This window comes from Pristiophorus japonicus, chromosome 6 (assembly GCF_044704955.1).
Source record: "Pristiophorus japonicus isolate sPriJap1 chromosome 6, sPriJap1.hap1, whole genome shotgun sequence".
In the NCBI taxonomy this organism is placed as follows: Eukaryota; Metazoa; Chordata; class Chondrichthyes; family Pristiophoridae; genus Pristiophorus; species Pristiophorus japonicus.
In genome coordinates this window covers 1,654,845-1,675,721 of record NC_091982.1, presented here as the reverse complement: position 1 = coordinate 1,675,721, position 20,877 = coordinate 1,654,845, and the positions used below count along the sequence as shown (strand labels likewise).

General features: G+C 43.3%; 1 protein-coding gene across 1 annotated transcript in view; it reads right to left on the bottom strand.

Moving 5' to 3' along the window:
- zdhhc9 (zinc finger DHHC-type palmitoyltransferase 9) overlaps window positions 1-20,538 on the bottom strand; it is a 125,730-nt gene extending 105,192 nt beyond the window's left edge. The window contains exon 1 of the mRNA XM_070881965.1: window positions 20,205-20,538. Within this exon, the coding sequence (XP_070738066.1) occupies window positions 20,205-20,362 (158 nt within the window). The 5' untranslated portion in view covers window positions 20,363-20,538. The remainder of the gene's footprint in view (window positions 1-20,204) is intronic.
- Between the last annotated feature and the right edge of the window lie 339 nt (window positions 20,539-20,877).

Here is a 20,877-nt window from a genome sequence, read left to right as displayed (position 1 = left end):
GGATAAATGTGAGGTTATCCACTTTGGTGGTAAAAACAGAGAGACAGACTATTATCTGAATGGTGACAGATTAGGAAAAGGGGAGGTGCAACGAGACCTGGGTGTCATGGTACATCAGTCATTGAAGGTTGGCATGCAGGTACAGCAGGCGATTAAGAAAGAAAATGGCATGTTGGCCTTCATAGCATGGGGATTTGAGTACAGGGGCAGGGAGGTGTTGCTACAGTTGTACAGGGCCTTGGTGAGGCCACACCTGGAGTATTGTGTACAGTTTTGGTCTCCTAACTTGAGGAAGGACATTCTTGCTATTGAGGGAGTGCAGCAAAGGTTCACCAGACTGATTCCCGGGATGGCGGGACTGACATATCAAGAAAGACTGGATCAACTGGGCTTGTATTCACTGGAGTTCAGATGAATGAGAGGGGATCTCAGAAACGTTTAAAATTCTGATGGGTTTAGACAGGTTAGATGCAGGAAGAATGTTCCCAATGTTGGGGAAGTCCAGAACCAGGGGTCACAGTCTAAGGATAAGGGGTAAGCCATTTAGGGCCGAGATGAGGAGAAACTTCTTCACCCAGAGTGGTGAACCTGTGAAATTCTCTACCACAGAAAGTTGTTGAGGCCAATTCACTAAATATATTCAAAAAGGAGTTAGATGAAGTCCTTACGACTCGGGGGATCAAGGGGTATGGCGAGAAAGCAGGAATGGGGTACTGAAGTTGCATGTTCAGACATGAACTCATTGAATGGCAGTGCAGGCTCGAAGGGCCAAATGACCTACTCCTGCACCTATTTTCTATGTTTCTAAACATAGGGCCTTCTGGTCTGTATGTGTAACTATTCAACAATCAGTGAAATTCTACTTCACCATACTCACTTTTACAAATATTATTTAATAAAATCAGTATATTACTGATATTACACATTACTAAAGTGTAGCCACAGTAAATGCACTATTACAAACCTCAACTAATTAGAAAATTTCACAAATTGACAATCATAGAAAGAAGTCGCTTCAACTTTACCTTTCTATTGTTATTTGTATTATACAACATTAAAATACACACAGTAAACTCAACGACCAACTGCAAAAGAGAAACTTATAATGCCTTTTACTGCTAACTAAAGGGCATTAGAGACCATCAGCAGCAGGTCGGGGCCATAAAAGGACGGTGAGCTGCGGCTGGGATCAGCTTGGAGGCATGCCACGACAAGGTACAGCCAGAGCTGGTGCAAGAGAGCAATGGCAACGAAAAGTGACGTCAGCAAGGTCCAGGTCAGTGATTGGCACGTGGGCAGGTACAGCAGGAGCGAGGAGATCAGGGCGAAGGAGCCAATAGAGACTGTGGAGGGATGTGATCGGGGCCCAAGGGAGGCGCGAGTTCGGGGCCAGGGGCAGCACGGGCCAGCCCACACTGATGTGTGCCCACACTGGGTCCGTGCAGCTGAGCAGGTCTCCAGTTGTCTTGGGTAATCCTTGCCACTGGACCAAGGCCGAGCTCAGTCAAGCCCGTGTGGTGACTGGTGTGCAACGGTCACCCCACGTTAAAAAAATCCACTAACAGGCATCTCCCACCCTTAAGGATGTAGTTCAGGTTCTTCTTTCGAAACACCTGTGAACTCATCCTTTTTTTGGGCGTGGAAGGTCATCCTAGTTTCGAGGATCCACCAATGATGAGGGACATAAGTACAGTCAACTGTCACAAAATACTATTTCATTTTTGTTTGGAGCTAAAGAGTAAGCTCAGGGCTGTATCTAATCTGGACATTCAACTGCTATTTATAACCCAAAAGTATTTTATGACATTACCTAAACCAGCTGAATTTTGGGTTTAAAACTTGTATATCTGTGGGCAAGGCCATATTTGCCTTTATAGGTTACAGACCTTAACTGGTACTCATGAAAATGTGTGTGTGGGGGAGGGGAGACAATCAGACACAAATAAGTCTTTCAAAATACAGTAGATGAAAAAAATTTCAGAAACATTTTTAATCATGTGGCATTATGATGCCTGTCAGCTCTGCATAACTTGCCTTCAGCAGCAGATAGCATTATTCAGATTCAGCACATTCAGGAGTCTCAGACTGGGTGACTGAACAGACATACTTCTGTCCATCCATCCATCCTTCCATTCCATTCCATTCCCACTAGACATATTAACAGTACACCCAGTAAACAACAATCACATGCATCTCCCTCCCCTCCACCCCCCCCCCACCCCGTTGAAATATCCTTCAAACATTCAACGGAGTATCTGAATTGTTCATTTTGCAGCAATCTAAGAGTTCCTCAGACAGCAACCTCAAGAGGAAGACAATAAATGTCTGCAGAGCTATTCCAGTTGCTGAGCTACACACGCTGGCCTCCTACAAAAATGTGAGTCAATGATGGGATCCCGATCATCACATTACAGCTGTCACTGTCACATTCAGCTTTGGAACTAGGCTGTCGGGAAAAAAGCTAACCTTGTTTTAATAGAGAATAAAACTAAGTATACAAGGGAGCCCATTCGGCTCATCCTTCCATAGAAACTTTCAGTGTCCAACTCCCTCGCGATGAGTTTTTCACTACCCCAGCAGCTATGAAGAAATGTGCATGCCATCAGTCTTGAACTTGTGGAATCACATCTACAATCTCAAAATCCTTGGGTTGTAAAGCTATGAATCTTGGGATTTTGTGTCAATAAATTCAGCTGTGATCCCAGTCCCTGGACTGCAAACCCCACTCTTGACTTCAACCCATTCTCTCATCTGTTTTGTCCAGTTGTAGAAAGGGGATCTTCCTGACCATGCCAGTTTGATGATAGGCTCCACCAGAAATATTAAATTGTCTTTTTTCATTTGGATGCAGACAGTTACTGAACGTTTCCACGTTTTAAATTTTCAAATGCATTTATTTTTAAAAAAGAGCAAAGCAGACGGAAACATGTAGCAGCACCTTAACTACATACTTACTCTTGCTTATGTAAAGGGTAATGACCACAAAGAAGTGTGCTATATTAAAACATTATGTTGCACAGTACTGGTCATTGTTATAGACTGTTTACAAGGAACACCATAACTTCAAAAGCTTCCACCTTGTACTGGGCAATTATTGATGTAACTGGCGCTCGGCCATTAAGGGTCAATGGTTTTGTCAACAAGCACCTTCGTGATTATGAAAATACCTGTAATAGTTAGGCAACCTCGATTATATTACAACTCAGAAAGCAAGGCAAGAGGGGGTAACTGTATATAAACTAATCTCAATTGCAGTGCAATTAATGGCGTTTGTTACACAGTTAGACCATTAAAATGAAGGCTTTGACAACACATATACATTCTCTCTGTTCTGGTGCAAAGTCTAGAACTAACAACCGGAATTAATTCCATTCTGTTTGTTTCATCCCAGAAGCACAAAACTGGGACCTTAGACTTTCCTTTCTCCTGTAAACTTATATATGTTAATCTTGAAAACAAAGCTCAACAAAAGCAAATGCCCGAAAACCAGCCTGAAATATAAACTTGACATGTGGAAACAAGTAATTACACAAAATGCAATAGGACACAGCAGTGACAAAAAAGAAGCATTTTTGTCTATAATGTATCAAGAGGTTGGCTTTTCTGTGTCGCGGTAGACATGGGGTTAAAGACCAAACCCACTCAAAAAAAATGATCCAGCTGGTTTTGAGAAAAAAGCTCCAGAATATACACTGTGCCGGACCAGAAAGCCAAGACACTGAATTCAAATGTGTGTATCTTGTGGGTTTTATTTGTTTGATAGGCAGCTGCGTTTATGACATTTAAATCTTATTGGTCCTAGTTTCTTGGGGCTCAATTTTCTCCAGGAGTTGCTCAGTTTTTCTTTGGAGCAGGCTGCTTTTTCTGGCCTAACTTAAAAATCCCCAGTTTCCCCAATGAATTTGCACCAGCTTAACTCAGTTACGTTTTTTTTTGTTAGTTTTTTTCTCAAAAGGGGGCGTTACCAGCCATCTACACCAGTTCTGGCCATTTAGGCAACTTTGGCCAGTTAATAGTTGCTCCCTTTCTTCTTAGGCCAACGTATGTGGCCACTTAAGAAAAGCCTTGCCGAGAGTTAAAGAAATCGGCGCAGGTAAGTGCATGGGAGGCCATTCGGCCTGGGATAGGGGCAGGAAGCGGAGAGGACCTGGACCTGAGCCAACCAAGGCGAAGGGAACAGACTTGCAAAACCATCCTTCCTTCGCACAATTAAAATAATAAAAAATTAAAGTCCTGCCTTCAGCTTCAAACTCCAATTCACCTTTCTACACTTGGCTCGGGAAGGCAGCGGGCCGGTGCGGGAGGCCACGCGGCCTGGGCTCGGGGCGGGACAACGCACCGGGAGGCCACTTGCCTGGGCTAGGGGCAGGAGGGAGCAACTCAACGGAGAGGCTGGTTTGGGAGAAGAGGAGCTTTGTGGTCTGCAGCCTGTGTGTGGCGATCACACCTTCCCTGCACACTCAGCTCCTGTATAGGCAGCAGTGCTATCAGGACATGCAGCACCACACTGATCACAATTAAAAGCAACTCTGATTAAGAATCTTAATAAAATACTTACTGTTAGTTGGTTTTAAAGTTGGGTTCCCTTGCACATCTGCAGCAGTGTCGTGCCCAGCAGCGCGAGACTAGCCTCAGCTCAGAGGCAGGCTGGGTAAGACCCGGAAGCATGGCTGAGGTTTCTTCAGTGCAGCCCTGGTCAGTACGACCGTCCTGGCTTATTGCACTGCAAACAGAGGCCTGTAGAATGGGCCCTGAAAACTGCACTTCATGCGAGGGTTCCTCATAGCTGCAGCACAGAAGGCGCACAGACTCGGAGCACGACTGCGCACGTGCAGGGCCATCACTAATCTCCACTGCGCATGCGCAGACGTCCCGGCACATTTTCCAACGTAGAATGCAGGCACCACCCCCCCTCACCCGAAGCGACTGGCCACGGAGCACGGCAGCAAAGAAACCAGACAGCGGCCAAAGTTGGAACATTTTTTTTTGGAGCATCTCCAGACATACTTAAGCGGCGCAACTTGGGCAAGTATGCTAAAAAATGGACGAGGCCAAAATTGAGCCCTTGGTCCATCTATTTAAACTCAATTGTCTGTCTAAAATCAGGAGATAAAACAGGCCACTGACACACTAGGCAGTCAACAACAAACTTCAAAACAAAACGTTAATACTCAGGATCTTTGAGTCTAGTCTAGCTTACAACTTGCATTGTTATTTTCCAATTCTTCGAGGAGGGATACTTAAGCCTGTAACTACTATGGGCTAGAAATTGAACTTTTGGCGCTAACGGCATTTTTGAGCAAAAATACCATTACAAATACCGCTATTTTAAAAAGGGGGGAAAATTGGCAACAAAATGCACACGACAGAAAAAAAATCAGTGTTGCACGAGGATTCATGGTGGAAACCGCAGTCCTCACCAACTTTAGTCAGTCAGAGGCCGATTACCGCTAAAGACAGGTCCTGGGAGGGGGAAAAAAAAATTGTAAAAAAAAAAATCAAAAACAAAAATCACAAAACATTACAAGATCCTTAATTAAGTAATCGCTGCAAAAGAATTAAATAAAAACTTTAACTTACCTTTTTTGTAGGTCTTCGTACTTACCACGGTTTCTGGAGCTGGAATGCAGAATACAGGTGTGCCGAACGGCCAATTTAAAGCGATATCGCATTTTTTGGTGTTGTACGATGGCCGTTCAGCGGTATTTCAAAACCACCAACTCACATGAGCACCTTTTAACGTCAAAAAAGACAAAAATTCACAAAAAATGGACACAAAGCTGGCCAATTTCCAATTTCTAATAAATCTAGACTTTTTTTTTTTTTAAACTGGTTGATAAATCTGTTGGGCAGTTTATAGCCCTAACAGCTGTACAGTAAAGTGCTTATTCTGCCATTTTCCAAAGTCAAAAAAGATTATTTTGAGGCCGCGAGACCAGGAGTTCGGGAGGTGCGAGGAGAGGCGGGAGTTCCGGGGTCGCGGGGGCGGGAGCTCCGGGGTCGCGGAGGCGTGGCTTGTGCAGCTATAGGGAGAAGGCAAAAAAGTAGAAAGAAATAGAAAGGTGATGTCACAGCCAAGGGGGTAAGTGATTGGCTGGTGACTGGTGAGTAGTTTTTATTTTTTCTCTTCCAGATCAGTAAGTAACTTTTAGCATTGTTGTTGCCAATTTAAGTTAAATCTAAGGGTTAAGTCATGGCAGGAGAGCGCGGACATGTGATATGCTCCTCCTGTACCATGTGGGAACTCGCGGGCACTCCCGGTGTCCCTGACGACTACGTGTGTGGGAAGTGTATCCGCCTCCAGCTCCTGACGGTCCGCGTTGCGGAATTGGAGCAGAGGGTGGATTCACTCTGGAGCATCCACGATGCTGTGAATGACGTGAGTAGCACGTGTAGCGAGTTGGTCTTACCGCAGGTGAAGGGTCCACAGCCAGCTAGGGAATGGAAGACCAGCAGGAAGAGCAGTGCAAGGAAGGTAGTGCAGGGGTCCCCAGGTGCAAACCGTCCACTTTGGGTACTGTTGAGGGGGAGTTAGTCTGTGTTTCCAGTCTACTTTAGCCAACTCTGCCCTCATCCCACTGTAGTCCCCTTTGTTTAAGCATAGTACGCTCGTTTGAGACACTACTTCCTCATCCTCAATCTGTATTACAAATTCAACCATACTGTGATCACTCATTCCGAGAGGATCTTTTACTCGGAGATCGTTTAATTTTCCTGTCTCATTACACAGGACCAGATCCAAGACAGCTTGCTCCCTTGTAGGTTCTGTTACATACAGTTCTAAGAAACAATCCTGTATGCATTCTATGAATTTCTCCTCAAGACTACCACATGCGATTTTGATTTGACCAATCGATATGTAGGTTAAAATTCCCCATGATTACTGCCGTTCCTTTTTCACATGCTTCCATTATTACCTTGATTATTGTCCGCCCCACCGTGAAGTTATCATTTGGAGGCCTATAAACTACGCCCACCAGTGACTTTTTCCCCTTACTATCTCTAATCTCCACCCACAATGATTCAACATTTTGTTCATTAGAGCCAATATCGTCTCTCAACTGCCCTGATATCATCCTTTATTAACAAAGCTACCCCACCTCCTTTCCCTTCTTGTCTATCCTTCCGAATTGTCAGATACCCCTGTATGTTTAATTCCCAGTCTTGGCCACCCTGCAACCATGTTTCTGTAATGGCCACCAAATCATACCCATTTGTAATGATTTGTGCCGTCAACTCATTTACTTTATTTCGAATGCTGCATGCGTTTAGGTAGAGTGTTTTAATACTAGTTTTTAAACCATGATTTTTAGTTTTGACCCCTCCTGCAGCCCCTTTATATTCATACATATTGTCCCTTCCTATCACCTTGTGGTTTACACTTCCCCCAGTGCTACTCTGCTCTGTTGCCTCCTGCCTTTTGCATTCTTTCTTGGGGTCCTGTTCATCTGAGCTCTCCCCCACTCTAACTAACTGAGCCCTCTCCTGGGTTCCGAAAACTCCTCGCATTGAGGCACCGAGCTTTCATGCTTGCCTTTTTATTACACTTTGACCCTTTAGAATTTTGCTGTACAATGGCCCTTTTTGTTTTATGCCTTGGGTTTCTCTGCCCTCCACTTTTACTCATCTCCTTTCTGTCTTTTGCTTCTGTCTCCATTTTGTCTCCCTCTATCTCCCTGCATTGGTTCCCATCCCCCTGCCATATTAGTTGAACTCCTCCCCAACAGCACTAGCAAACACTTCCCCCTAGGACATTGGTTCCGGTCCTGCCCAGGTGCAAACCATCCGGTTTGTACTGGTCCCACCTCCCCCAGAACCGGTTCCAATGCCCCAGGAATTTGAATCCCTCCCTGCTGCACCACTGCTCAAGCCACGTATTCATCTGAGCTATCCTGCGATTCCTACTCTGACTAGCACGTGGCACTGGTAGAAATCCCGAGACTACTACTTTTGAGGTCCTACGTTTTAATTTAGCTCCTAGCTCCTTAAATTCATTTCGTAGGACCTCATCCCTTTTTTTACCTATATCGTTGGTACCAATGTGCACCATGACAACTGGCTGTTCACCCTCCATTTGCAGAATGTCCTGCACCCGCTCCGAGGCATCCTTGACCATTGCACCAGGGAGGCACCATACCATCCTGGAGTCTCGGTTGTGGCCGCAGAAACGCCTATGTATTCCCCTTACAATTGAATCCCCTATCACTATAGCTCTCCCACTCTTTTTCCTGCCTCCTGTGCAGTAGAGCCAGCCACGGTGCCATGAACTTGGCTGCTGCTGCCCTCCCCTGATGAGGAACAGTGGAGGACTTTTAAGGAGCTCTTTCATAGTGCTCAACAAAAATATATTCCAGTGAAAAAGAAGGGTGGTAAGAGAAGGGATAAACAGCCGTGGATAACCAAGGAAATAAAGGAGTGTATCAAGTTAAAAACCAATGCATATAAGGTGGCCAAGGTTAGTGGGAAACTAGAAGATTGGGAAAATTTTAAACAACAGCAAAGAATGACTAAGAAAGCAATAAAGAAAGGAAAGATAGATTACGAAAGTAAACTTGCGCAAAACATAAAAACAGATAGTAAAAGCTTTTACCGATATATAAAACGGAAAAGAGTGACTAAAGTAAATGTTGGTCCCTTAGAAGATGAGAAGGAGGATTTAATAATGGGAAATGTGGAAATGGCTGAGACCTTAAACAATTATTTTGCTTCAGGCTTCACAGTGGAAGACACAAAAACCATGCCAAAAATTGCTGGTCACGGGAATGTGGGAAGGGAGGACCTTGAGATAATCACTATCACTAGGGAGGTAGTGCTGGACAGGCTAATGGGACTCAAGGTAGACAAGTCCCCTGGTCCTGATGAAATGCATCCCAGGGTATTAAAAGAGATGGCAGAAGTTATAGCAGATGCATTCGTTATAATCTACCAAAATTCTCTGGACTCTGGGGAGGTACCAGTGGATTGGAAAGCAGCTAATGTAACGCCTCGGTTTAAAAAAGGGGGCAGACAAAAGGCAGGTAACCGTAGGCTGGTTAGTTTAACATCTGTAGTGGGGAAAATGCTTGAAGCTATTAAGGAAGAAATAGCAGGACATCTAGATAGGAATAGTGCAATCAAGCAGACGCAACATGGATTCATGAAGCGGAAATCATGTTTAACTAATTTACTGGAATTCTTTGAGGATATAACGAGCATGGTGGATAGAGGTGTACCGATGGATGTGGTGTATTTAGATTTCCAAAAGGCATTCGATAAGGTGCCACACAAAAGGTTACTGCAGAAGATAAAGGTACGCAGTGTCAGAGGAAATGTATTAGCATGGATAGAGAATTGGCTGGCTAACAGAAAGCAGAGAGTTGGGATAAATGGATCCTTTTCGGGTTGGAAATCAGTGGTTAGTGGTGTGCCACAGGGATCGGTGCTGGGACCACAACTGTTTACAATATACATAGATGACCTGGAAAAGGGGACAGAGTGTAGTGTAACAAAATTTGCAGATGACACAAAGATTAGTGGGAAAGCGGGTTGTGCAGAGGATACAGAGAGGCTGCAAAGAGATTTAGATAGGTTAAGCGAATGGGCTAAGGTTTGGCAGATGGAATACAATGTCGGAAAAGGTGAGGTCATCCACCTTGGAAAAAAAACAGTAAAAGGGAATATTATTTGAATGAGGAGAAATTACAACATGCAGAGGGACCTGGGGGTCCTTGTGCATGGATCACAAAAAAAGTTAGTTAGTTTTCAGGTGCAGCAGGTAATCTGGAAGGCGAATGGAATGTTGGCTTTCATTGCGAGAGGGATGGAGTAAAAAAGCAGGGAGGTCCTGCTACAACTGTATAGGGTATTGGTGAGGCCACACCTGGAGTACTGCGTGCAGTTTTGGTCACCTTACTTAAGGAAGGATATACTAGCTTTGGAGGGGATACAGAGACGATTCACTAGGCTGATTCCGGAGATGAGGGGGTTACCTTATGATAGATTGAGTAGACTGGGTCTTTACTCGTTGGAGTTCAGAAGGATGAGGGGAGATCTTATAGAAACATTTAAAATAATGAAAGGGATAGACAAGATAGAGGCAGAGAGATTGTTTCCACTGGTCGGGGAGACTAGAACTAGGGGGCACAGCCTCAAAATACAGGAGAGCCAATTTAAAACAGAGTTGAGAAGGAATTTCTTCTCCCAGAGGGTTGTGAATCTGTGGAAATCTCTGCCCAAGGAAGCAGTTGAGTCTAGCTCATTGAATGTTTTCAAGTCACAGATAGATAGATAGATTTTTAACCAATAAGGGAATTAAGGGTTATGGGGAGCGGGCGGGTAAGTGGAGCTGAGTCACAGCCAGATCAGCCATGATCTTGTTGAATGGCGGAGCAGGCTCAAGGGGCTAGATGGCCTATACCTGTTCCTAATTCTTATGTTCTTATGGCATCAGATATAAGCATTGTGAAAAATTCTGTCGATATTGGACACACAAAGGTACATAATGAGTCATAGAATGAAAGCTTAGCTGCAGAATTGGTTCAAGATAGTAAGCCTGAAAATAATATCCAACAATGGGCATGTTGTTACTCAAGTTGTAGGTACACCCAATATACATTAACTTGCACCAGAGGAAGTGGAAAAAAAACTGAAAGTGGACAAAATGGAGAATACAAGTAATGAAGGCGTAAAGTTTATTTCTGGTGAAGATAAGAGAAATAGCTCTGGGGCATATTCCCTACCATAAAACATTTTGGCATCATCTTTGGTACTTTTTCCCATATTAAACACGACAATGTGGGAATGATTACGCACGCTCCCTCCACATGGAAACCCCATGCAAATTCTCCTGAGCAGGCAGGAATTTATCAAAATATATTAAAATAAAAATGTTAAATCAACCTATTGCATTGTTTTTTTTAAATTGCTAATCTGAAATAAGAGCACTTTAAAATATGTATATAGTTAACTGCTCTTTCAAAATTAAAAACATGAATTCAAGATGAACATTTTTCAAGGTTTGTGCCTCCAAATGAGTTTGGAAACTCCTGCATTTTGGTTCGCCAAGAAAATCAAAATTGTGTTACTTGCAGAGTTTACAAACCTTTGGCCCATGATCACAGCCATTCGCAGAAAACATGTTGCACACACATGTCCCCTCCCTGCAGGCCAAGGGCATACTACCAGCACATAATGAAGGCAGATACAGTTCTAGCACTGCAAATTGACCACAGATGGATGTGGAGAGAGAGATGCTCCAAGGTAACAACTACAAAAAAAAAGGTAAAGAAATGGAAATAAAGTGAAAAGGGAAAACACAAGACTTCAGAAAGCACAGGAAAAAGCAATAGACACCAACGGCTCTGGTCCATCCCAAGTGTAGGAAACATGTAGCACAGGTGCAGAAGCACTGAGTCAAAAGGCTCATGGAAGAACCTTGAAGGAGCATGAGGAAGTCGCTGGAAACACTAACAAGCAGACACTGGGTTGGAATAAGACAAGCAAAACATGAATAGTTAGCATGACTACAATCTTCATTCTTTCAAAACCCAGGCTAGATGTTGCATTATTACTAATTTAATGATTTATCTTGTCTTCTCTTTTCAGCCTCGGTAATATTCTGTACTGCAAGCCTTGACCCATCACCTTGGTTTCTCAAATAGGTTACCAGCATGTGTTTGACTGGTCACAAGACATTCACTTCATTTGTATATTCTGAATGCATGTGGCTAGGTCACACATTCTGACAGCTCCCAGTTTCCTCCAAAATGTGTAAAGACTATTGTGTACCAGGCAATAATAACCCAGCAAGTCTAAGTGAGCATTTAATGCCACATTTACAGCAGCATCAGAAGCAGCACAACAAAACCTACTCCATGACAAGTCTCACCCATATGTCTGGTGGTCAAATGGATATCTGATCCCATTTCCAAATTTTGGGTGTAAGTACACTGGGGCTCAAGCAATTCAACACTAGTTTAATTTACCTAACCACCTCTTCTCACCCAAATTTTTACCCTTGCCTCCTTTCTAGGAGCATTGACCCCAATTTCATGCATGCTGGCAAGATTCTGGAAGTATACCGAATGTCCAACAGGATCCCATAACTGACGGACCTTTTTTTCCTCCTCCAATGTATGCCAAGAAAAACTGTCGCACCCACGAAATCTGCCAACTCAGTACAGGCCAGGGATTGAACACTGAGTGCCCCAATACCACATCTGCTGTGCATGTAGTCAGGAGGTCACCCACAGAGTATCTGACCTTTTAAAACAGGAGTACAGTTCTGACATTGTTTACAACAAGTTCTCCAAATAAAGCGGGCGGGGGGGAGGGAGGGGTCATAAATGTGCACCAAAAATAAGTTAAACAACAAACAAAAATATTCATGAGAACCAAATAGCAAAATACAATGTTGTTGAACAAGTTAATATTTAATGACCTTGGCAGTTAAATCAGTATTTTATATCTGGCTCTTAACTTTCTGGTTATACTCATGCTTTATAAATAGCACAAGTCTCAAAATTATCCTGCCCAAATATTGCTTTTTGTGCATTTTATTAAATGTTTATGTGGCATTGCAGTAAGTAAATAAAAACCGCATTTAGATCTCAAACTACATGACTACTGGTCAGTTGTAAAAATAAACAGTATTGTCACTCTGAACCCATGAGATTTAAAACATTTTTTCCCCCTGTTGAATTAGATGCTGTGCTATATCCTACAGATAATGTGCTGCGTAATGTACTAAGCACCAATGCTTTTATAAGATACTAGTTCACAGTTTCATACTTGGACCCTGTCCCCTTGCACTACTATTTGTAAGAAAAGTATAAGTCTCTTTGGATTGTCAAACAAAAAACAAACCACTTTGTTTGCAATGGCATTGCATTAAATCTGGGCAAAAGTAGATATTCAAAATCTAAATAAACAAACTTGATCAAAGCATTAAATATCACTTTTCACAAATTGTGCTGCAAAACACTCCTAACCAAGCATTAAATCGCTCGCATACCTTATTGCTTCCCATTTACTCTAATTATATTCTCCACAGTTTTAACTCAGTGCAAATGCTCCTCTTACTGAATGTGCAAGGGGACAGGGTCCAAGTATAAAACGATGAACTAGTATCTTATAAAAGCATCTCTTTTGCAGGGGGATGACCGCAGGGGACCCCTGCACTACCTTCCTTGCACTGCTCTTCCTGCTGGTCTTCCATTCCCGAGCTGGCTGTGGACCCTTCTCCTGCGGTAAGACCAACTCACTACACGTGCTACTCACGTCATTCTCAGCAGCGTGGATGCTCCAGAGTGAATCCACCCTCAGCTCCAATTCCGCAACGTGGACCGTCAGGAGCTGGAGGCGGATACACTTCTCGCACACGTAGTCATCAGGGACACCGGAAGTGTTCCTGAGTTCCCACATGGTACAGGAGGAGCATATCACGTGACCGAGCTCTCCTGCCATGACTGAACCCTTAGATACATTTAAATTGGCAACAATGCTAAAGTTTATTCGCTGTTATAGAAGAGAAAAAAGAAAAACTACTCACCAATCACTTACCCCCTTGGCTGTGACATCACCTTTCTGCTTCTTTTTTGCCTTCTCCCTGTAGCTGCACAAGCCTCTCGCTGAACTTACGCTGCCCAAACTCCTCAACTCACGTCCTTTTTATAGGCCTCCGACCCCGGACTGTGGCCTCCTTCTCGACGCAGAGTAGGAATCACAGGATAGCTCAGATGAATGTGTGGCTTGAGCAGTTGTGCAGCAGGGAGGGATTCAAATTCCTGGGGCATTGGAACCGGTTCTGGGGGAGGTGGGACCAGTACAAACCGGACGGTCTGCACCTGGGCAGGACCGGAACTAATGTCCTAGGGGGAGTGTTTGCTAGTGCTGTTGAGGAGGAGTTAAACTAATATGGCAGGGGGATGGGAACCAATGCAGGGAGACAGAGGGAAACAAAATGGAGACAAAAGCAAAAGACAGAAAGGAGATGAGTAAAAGTGGAGGGCAGAGAAACCCAAGGCAAAAAACAAAAAGGGCCATTATACAGCAAAATTCTAAAGGGTCAAAGTGTAATAAAAAGGCAAGCATGAAAGCTTGGTGCCTCAATGCGAGGAGTATTCAGAACCCAGGAGAGGGCTCTGAGCTAATTGGAGTGGGTGAGAGCGCAGATGAACAGGACCCCAAGAAAGAATGCAAAAGGCAGGAGGCAACAGAGCAGAGTAGCACTGGGGGAAGTGCAAATCACAAGGTGATAGGAAGGGACAATATGTATAAATATAAAGGGGCTGCAGGAGGGGTCAAAATTAAAAATCATGGTTTAAAAACGAGTATTAAAACACTCTACCTGAACGCACGCAGCATTCAAAATAAAGTAAATGAGTTGACGGCATAAGTCATTACAAATGGGTATGATTTGGTGGCCATTACAGAAACATGGTTGCAGGGTGGCCAAGACTGGGAACTAAACATAGAGGTATCTGACAATTCGGAAAGATAGACAAGAAGGGAAAGGAGGTGGGGTCGCTCTGTTAATAAAGGATGATATCAGCGCATTTGAGAGAGACGATATTGGCTCTCATGAACAAAATGTTGAATTATTGTGGGTGGAGATTAGAAATAGTAAGGGGAAAAAGTCACTGGTGGGCGTAGTTTATAGGCCCCCAAATAATAACTTCACGGTGGGCCGGGCAATAATCAAGGGAATAATGGAGGCATGTGAAAAAGGAATGCCAGTAATCATGGGGGATTTTAACCTACATATCGATTGGTCAAATCAAATCGCACGGGATAGCCTTGAGGAGGAATTCATAGAATGCATACGGGATTGTTTCTTAGAACAGTATGTTACAGAACCGACAAGGGAGCAAGCTATCTTAGATCTGGTCCTGTGTAATGAGACAGGAATAATAAACGATCTCCTAGTAAAAGATCCTCTCGGAATGAGTGATCACAGTATGGTTGAATTTGTAATACAGATTGAGGATGAGGAAGTAGTGTCTCAAACGAACGTACATGCTTAAACAAAGGGGACTACAGTGGGATGAGGGCAGAGTTGGCTAAAGTAGACTGGAAACACAGACTAAACGGTGGCACAATTGAGGAACAGTGGAGGACTTTTAAGGAGCTCCTTCATAGTGCTCAACAAAAATATATTCCAGTGAAAAAGAAGGGTGGTAAGAGAAGGGATAAACAGCCGTGGATAACCAAGGAAATAAAGGAGAGTATCAAATTAAAAACCAATGCATATAAGGTGGCCAAGGTTAGTGGGAAACTAGAAGATTGGGATAATTTTAAACAACAGCAAAGAATGACTACGAAAGCAATAAAGAAAGGAAAGATAGATTACGAAAGTAAACTTGCGCAAAACATAAAAACAGATAGTAAAAGCTTTTACTGATATATAAAACGGAAATGAGTGACTAAAGTAAATGTTGGTCCCTTAGAAGATGAGAAGGGGGATTTAATAATGGCAAATGTGGAAATGGCTGAGACCTTAAACAATTATTTTGCTTCGGTCTTCACAGTGGAAGACACAAAAACCATGCCAAAAATTGCTGGTCACGGGAATGTGGGAAGGACCTTGAGATAATCACCATCACTAGTGGGGTAGTGCTGGACAGGCTAATGGGACTCAAAGTAGACAAGTCCCCTGATCCGGATGAAATGCATCCCAGGGTATTAAAAGAGATGGCAGAAGTTATAGCAGATGCATTCATTATAATCTACCAAAATTCTCTGGACTCTGGGGAGGTACCAGCAGATTGGAAAGCAGCTAATGCAACACCTCTGTTTAAAAAATGGGGCAGACAAAAGGCAGGTAACTATAGGCCGGTTAGTTTAACATCTGTAGTGGGAAAATGCTTGAAGCTATCATTAAAGGAAGAAATAGCGGGACATCTAGATAGGAATAGTGCAATCAAGCAGACGCAACATGGATTCATGAAGGGGAAATCACGTTTAACTAATTTACTGGAATTCTTTGAGGATATAATGAGCATGGTGTACCGATGGATGTGGTGTATTTAGATTTCCAAAAGGCATTCGATAAGGTGCCACACAAAAGGTTACTGCAGAAGATAAAGGTACGCTGAGTCGGAGGAAAGGTATTAGCATGGATAGAGAATTGGCTGGCTAACAGAAAGCAGAGTCGGGATAAATGGGTCCTTTTCGGGTTGGAAATCGGTGGTTAGTGATGTGCCACAGGGATCGGTGCTGGGACCACAACTGTTTACAATATACATAGATGACCTGGAAGAGGGGACAGAGTGTAGTGTAACAAAATTTGCAGATGACAAAGATTAGTGGGAAAGCGGGTTGTGTAGAGGACACAGAGGCTGCAAAGAGATTTAGATAGGTTAAGCGAATGGGCTAAGGTTTGGCAGATGGAATACAATGTCGGAAAATGTGAGACCATCCACCTTGAAAAAAAAACACAGTAAAAGGGAATATTATTTGAATGGGGAGAAATTACAACATGCTGCGGTGCAGAGGGACCTGGGGGTCCTTGTGCATGAATTATAAAAAAAGTTAGTTAGTTTGCAGGTAATCAGGAAGGCGAATGGAATGTTGGCCTTCATTGCAAGAGGGATGGAGTACAAAAGCAGGGAGGTCCTGCTGCAACTGTACAGGGTATTGGTGAGGCCGCACCTGGAGTACTGCGTGCAGTTTTAGTCACCTTACTTGGGAAAGGATATACTAGCTTTGGAGGGGGTACAGAGACGATTCACTCGGCTGATTCCGGAGATGAGGAGGTTACCTTATGATGATAGATTGAGTAGACTGGGTCTTTACTCGTTGGAGAGTTCAGAAGGATGAGGGGTGATTTTCTCGAAACATTTAAAATAATGACAGGGATAGACAAGATAGAGGCAGAGAGGTTGTTTCCACTGGTCGGGGAGACTAGAAAGGGGGCACAGCCTCAAAATACGGGGGAGCCAATTTAAAATCGAGTTGAGAAGGAATTTCTTCTCCCAGAGGGTTGTGAATCTGTGGAATTCACTGCCCAAGGAAGCAGTTGAGGCTAGCTCATTGAATGTATTCAAGTCACAGATAGATATAGATTTTTAACCAATAAAGGGAATTAAGGGTTACGTGGAGCTGAGTCCACGGCCAGATCAGCCATGATCTTGTTGAATGGCGGAGCAGGCTCGAGGGGCTAGATGGCCTACTCCTGTTCCATGTTCTTATGTTCTTATGTATTCTATGCAAACCTAACCCAATAAATTGGATTATTAACTGTTCTGCAGTTCACAACCCCTATGTAAAAGCTAATTTGTGAACCATCATACTGCAAGCACTTCAGAAATTGGATTCCAATTAGTTCCTAGCTATTTAACATCTTTACCATTTGGCAAAGCACATCAGTAGAACAAAATATTTATTATACTGCGCTGCCAGTCTGTTTTTTAACCGAACAGAGAAATACACTTACTACAAAGACTAAGCAGAATGCAAGTTCATTTTCCCAATTAACCCCTTCCCTCGATCTGAGAGATACAGCAACAAATGCAAAGGGGTTATATTGCATGTCACTCCAACAGACCTGGAAAGAGGATGCAGAGGTAGGGCAAAACAACAGCATGGGCAATGGCAACGTGCACTTAAATCACACCTTTCACAGAATAAAACATCCCAAACACATCACAGAAAATCAGAGGACACAGTGAAGGAGAGAAGTTAGGCGCCCAAAGGCATGGTCAAGAATGAAAGTTTTCCAAAAGGCTTTTGGTGGGAGATAGCAATGCAGAAGGGCTTAATAAAACAATTCCAAAATGCAGGTACATGGTGGATTAATCCTCTGCACCAAAAGATAGAGGTGGAAGAAAAGGAAATGCACTTGAAACCAGAATTACAATAGAGGATGCATGCCGGAATGCATACTGGGTCAGAAAAGACCGAAGAGGTTGGGTGGAGTGACACCATGCATGAATTTGAAAATATATGACGATGAAGACTTAACACAATGTGGAGACAGGAAGCCATAAGAGCACATGAGAATATAGGCTAGGATATAGACAGCTGATGACTGGACCTGGATACGATTTGTTTTTAAGTATCATGTTAAAAACCAAAGTACCTAATTGTCAAAAGAAAGCCATACTATCCTATTTATGCTCAGGGCCAACATTTGAGTACTCAAATATACCAATTGGTTCATAAACTGTCCCATTAATATTCCACAGTACTTTAACAGGGGGAGGGAGGTGGAACACAATAACCACCACTTTGTTTATTTGTATAGAGAGCCTAAATTCAATGTGCTTTAATAGCTTCCTGAAGCAGAACACCTTGTCACGTGGGGTTGCTTGAGCTGGATATAATTTGGAAATATTAATTTGGGTTGTTTATAAATAAACAATATATTATGATAAAGAATTTTATCCAAAATGAGTTTGACCAATCGTAATCTAATTGAAAGTACTAAAGCTGCCATTTAAGGAGACCATACGGTGGACTGATGAAATAGGAAGATCGCAGGGAGTTCTTGGATGTCAAAGCTGAAACTGAGGAGAGAGGGCACTATGTTGAATCTACCCAGTGCACCATCTATTTCAGAATAGATGACACTGTATTGAGTACCAAAAAATGTTACACATATGACTTATTCTAATAATTAATCTTTTTGATGTTTAACCTCAAATCTTTTGAGAATTTGTTTGCACACAATTTCTGTTACGGATTATTCTTGTAGAGCAACTCTGTGGGCTAAATCAAAGGTCAGGGCTCTCAATCCCTCCCTCTATGTACAAAAATATCTGGATAGTCACAATTTATATCCTTCCTGATCTGGATACACCAAGGTTAGGGTCCGACGTCAATGAAAGGAACAATTCTAAATGTATTACCACCAGTATAATCACTCCAGCAATTCTATTGTTAATACAAGACACTGGACTATTTTATTTTCTAAACAAAAATGATTGAGTAATGACCAATGGGGAAGGGAAACAGAAATGTACAACAACTTGGAATGATGTATCTCCACATTATAAAAAAAGAGGAATAGAACACACACATTGGTCCAGACTGGTGAACTGTTGCATTTTTTAATAAATTATAAATTCATTAAAAACTAATTCCCTACTTTCCCCCCTCCTGAACATGCTAGGTAGAATTTGACAGATTAGGACAATCCTCCAATATATCAACCAAGTGCCCATCCTTCAAATGTCAATAAACTATTTGAACAAAAAGCATTGCAGGCAAATCCTACTGGGTCCTCAGTGAGCATCTAAACATTTGCATTGTCCATCTGAGGACGAGAGGAGGAGGCAGTCAACAGACGCGATATGCAACCAGAAAGAACCTTGCCTGATATTGCTCATATAGCCAGGGAAACTGAGGCCAATGCTTATGCATCCACTCTTGCCCTGATTGAGATTAACAAGGATAGACCAAGGAACAAATCGAGGACTTTCAGTACACCTGTGTGCATTTAACCTCAAAACAATCAGTTGAATCGAAGAAAACAGTTTTGAAAGTTTTAAAATACCTTCAAAAAAGGAACCAAGTCGAGTTATTCATATTAACAAAAGCAATCCCAAGGTAACGCCTTTAAATTGGGCACTGCAAACTGAAACATTTGGCAAGCCATTTTATCTGCATTTGCCAAACGACAGCATGAAGGAAATCAAATTAAAACGCATCATTTCATCGCAAACGTCACTACGATGAGAATTACTTGAGCTGTCCTGCATTCCCAGTACACAAGAATTGGGTCCTTCTTGGCTTGCATTTCGTTAAGTAAAACAACAATTTGCAAAATTATGCTAATTAGTCTAGAGATTATTCAAACATTTTTTTAAAAAAAAACAAAGACACCATAGCTGCCAAGGTCAGTGTTATCAAGTGAAATTTTGAGGGGAAAAAAAGAAACAGATTACAAACTTCTTGAAACAAATATATCAGGAAGGTTTGATTTTCTTAGAAAATTAAGCTGAGATTTGGCAGGTTGCTAACAAAAGTATAGCGGACGCAGGATGTTCATTCCACCCAGCACGATTTAAAATCCATGGAAATCAGACGCAAGCTACACGCGTTGGTGGCCAGCGAGCAATGGGTTTGGTAGAAATTCAAGCTGCGCTCCAAATGCTATTCCCCCTCAAACACAACATTTTTCTGCTTAAATAATGTGATTCTCGCCACTTTCAAAAGTCCCAAGTCCTCAGAATCCTTCTCTCTCCCTCAAAAAGCAATAGGGCATGCCTGTCATTGTTACTCACTCAAAGCCGAAGAACAACGCGCTGGTTCCCACGATGAGGAAGACGGTGAGGTAGAAAACTCCTTTCTGTCGGGCCATCATGATCCTGCCATCGCAACAGAACGTGTTTCTCCCAGGCAGCTTCTGCCATTTCCGCGTTGGCTTCTTTTCGCTCTTCATCGTATGTATTCCTTCGATTTAATAAATAAATGAAATCTAGAACAACACCTTTCAAGTCTATTAATGTTGTTTTAAGTCTCGGAGCTCGCTGACAGTGTGCAATGTGGCTGGCTTGCTCTCCCCCTTTGGCTGTGTGTCTTTGTCCCCGGGTGCTCCTGTGCTACCTCTGTGTGCGCTGCTCCATCTCTGGGCAGCACCAGCAGGGGAGTGCTGGCAGCCACGCCCTTCCCCAGCCCCAGCCCCCCCAGCCCCAGCCCACAACTCGCGCGCCCGCTGCGGGTTCCCGGCGGCGCGCGCCCGCTGCGGGTTCCCGTCGGCGCGCGCACGCGGATGGCTCTGGAGGGGGGCGCGCATCTCCAGCTGTTCTGGCAGCATTCACAGAGCGAGTCCTTCCCCCGAGGTCCAGCTGCCAGTGTGAGCTGTCCCCAAGTGCAGCATTGGAGAGGGGACGGGGACAGGGCAGGGGCTGGGAGGATGGTCTCGGATATTATTAGCCTACCGTCAAGGCCACTGTG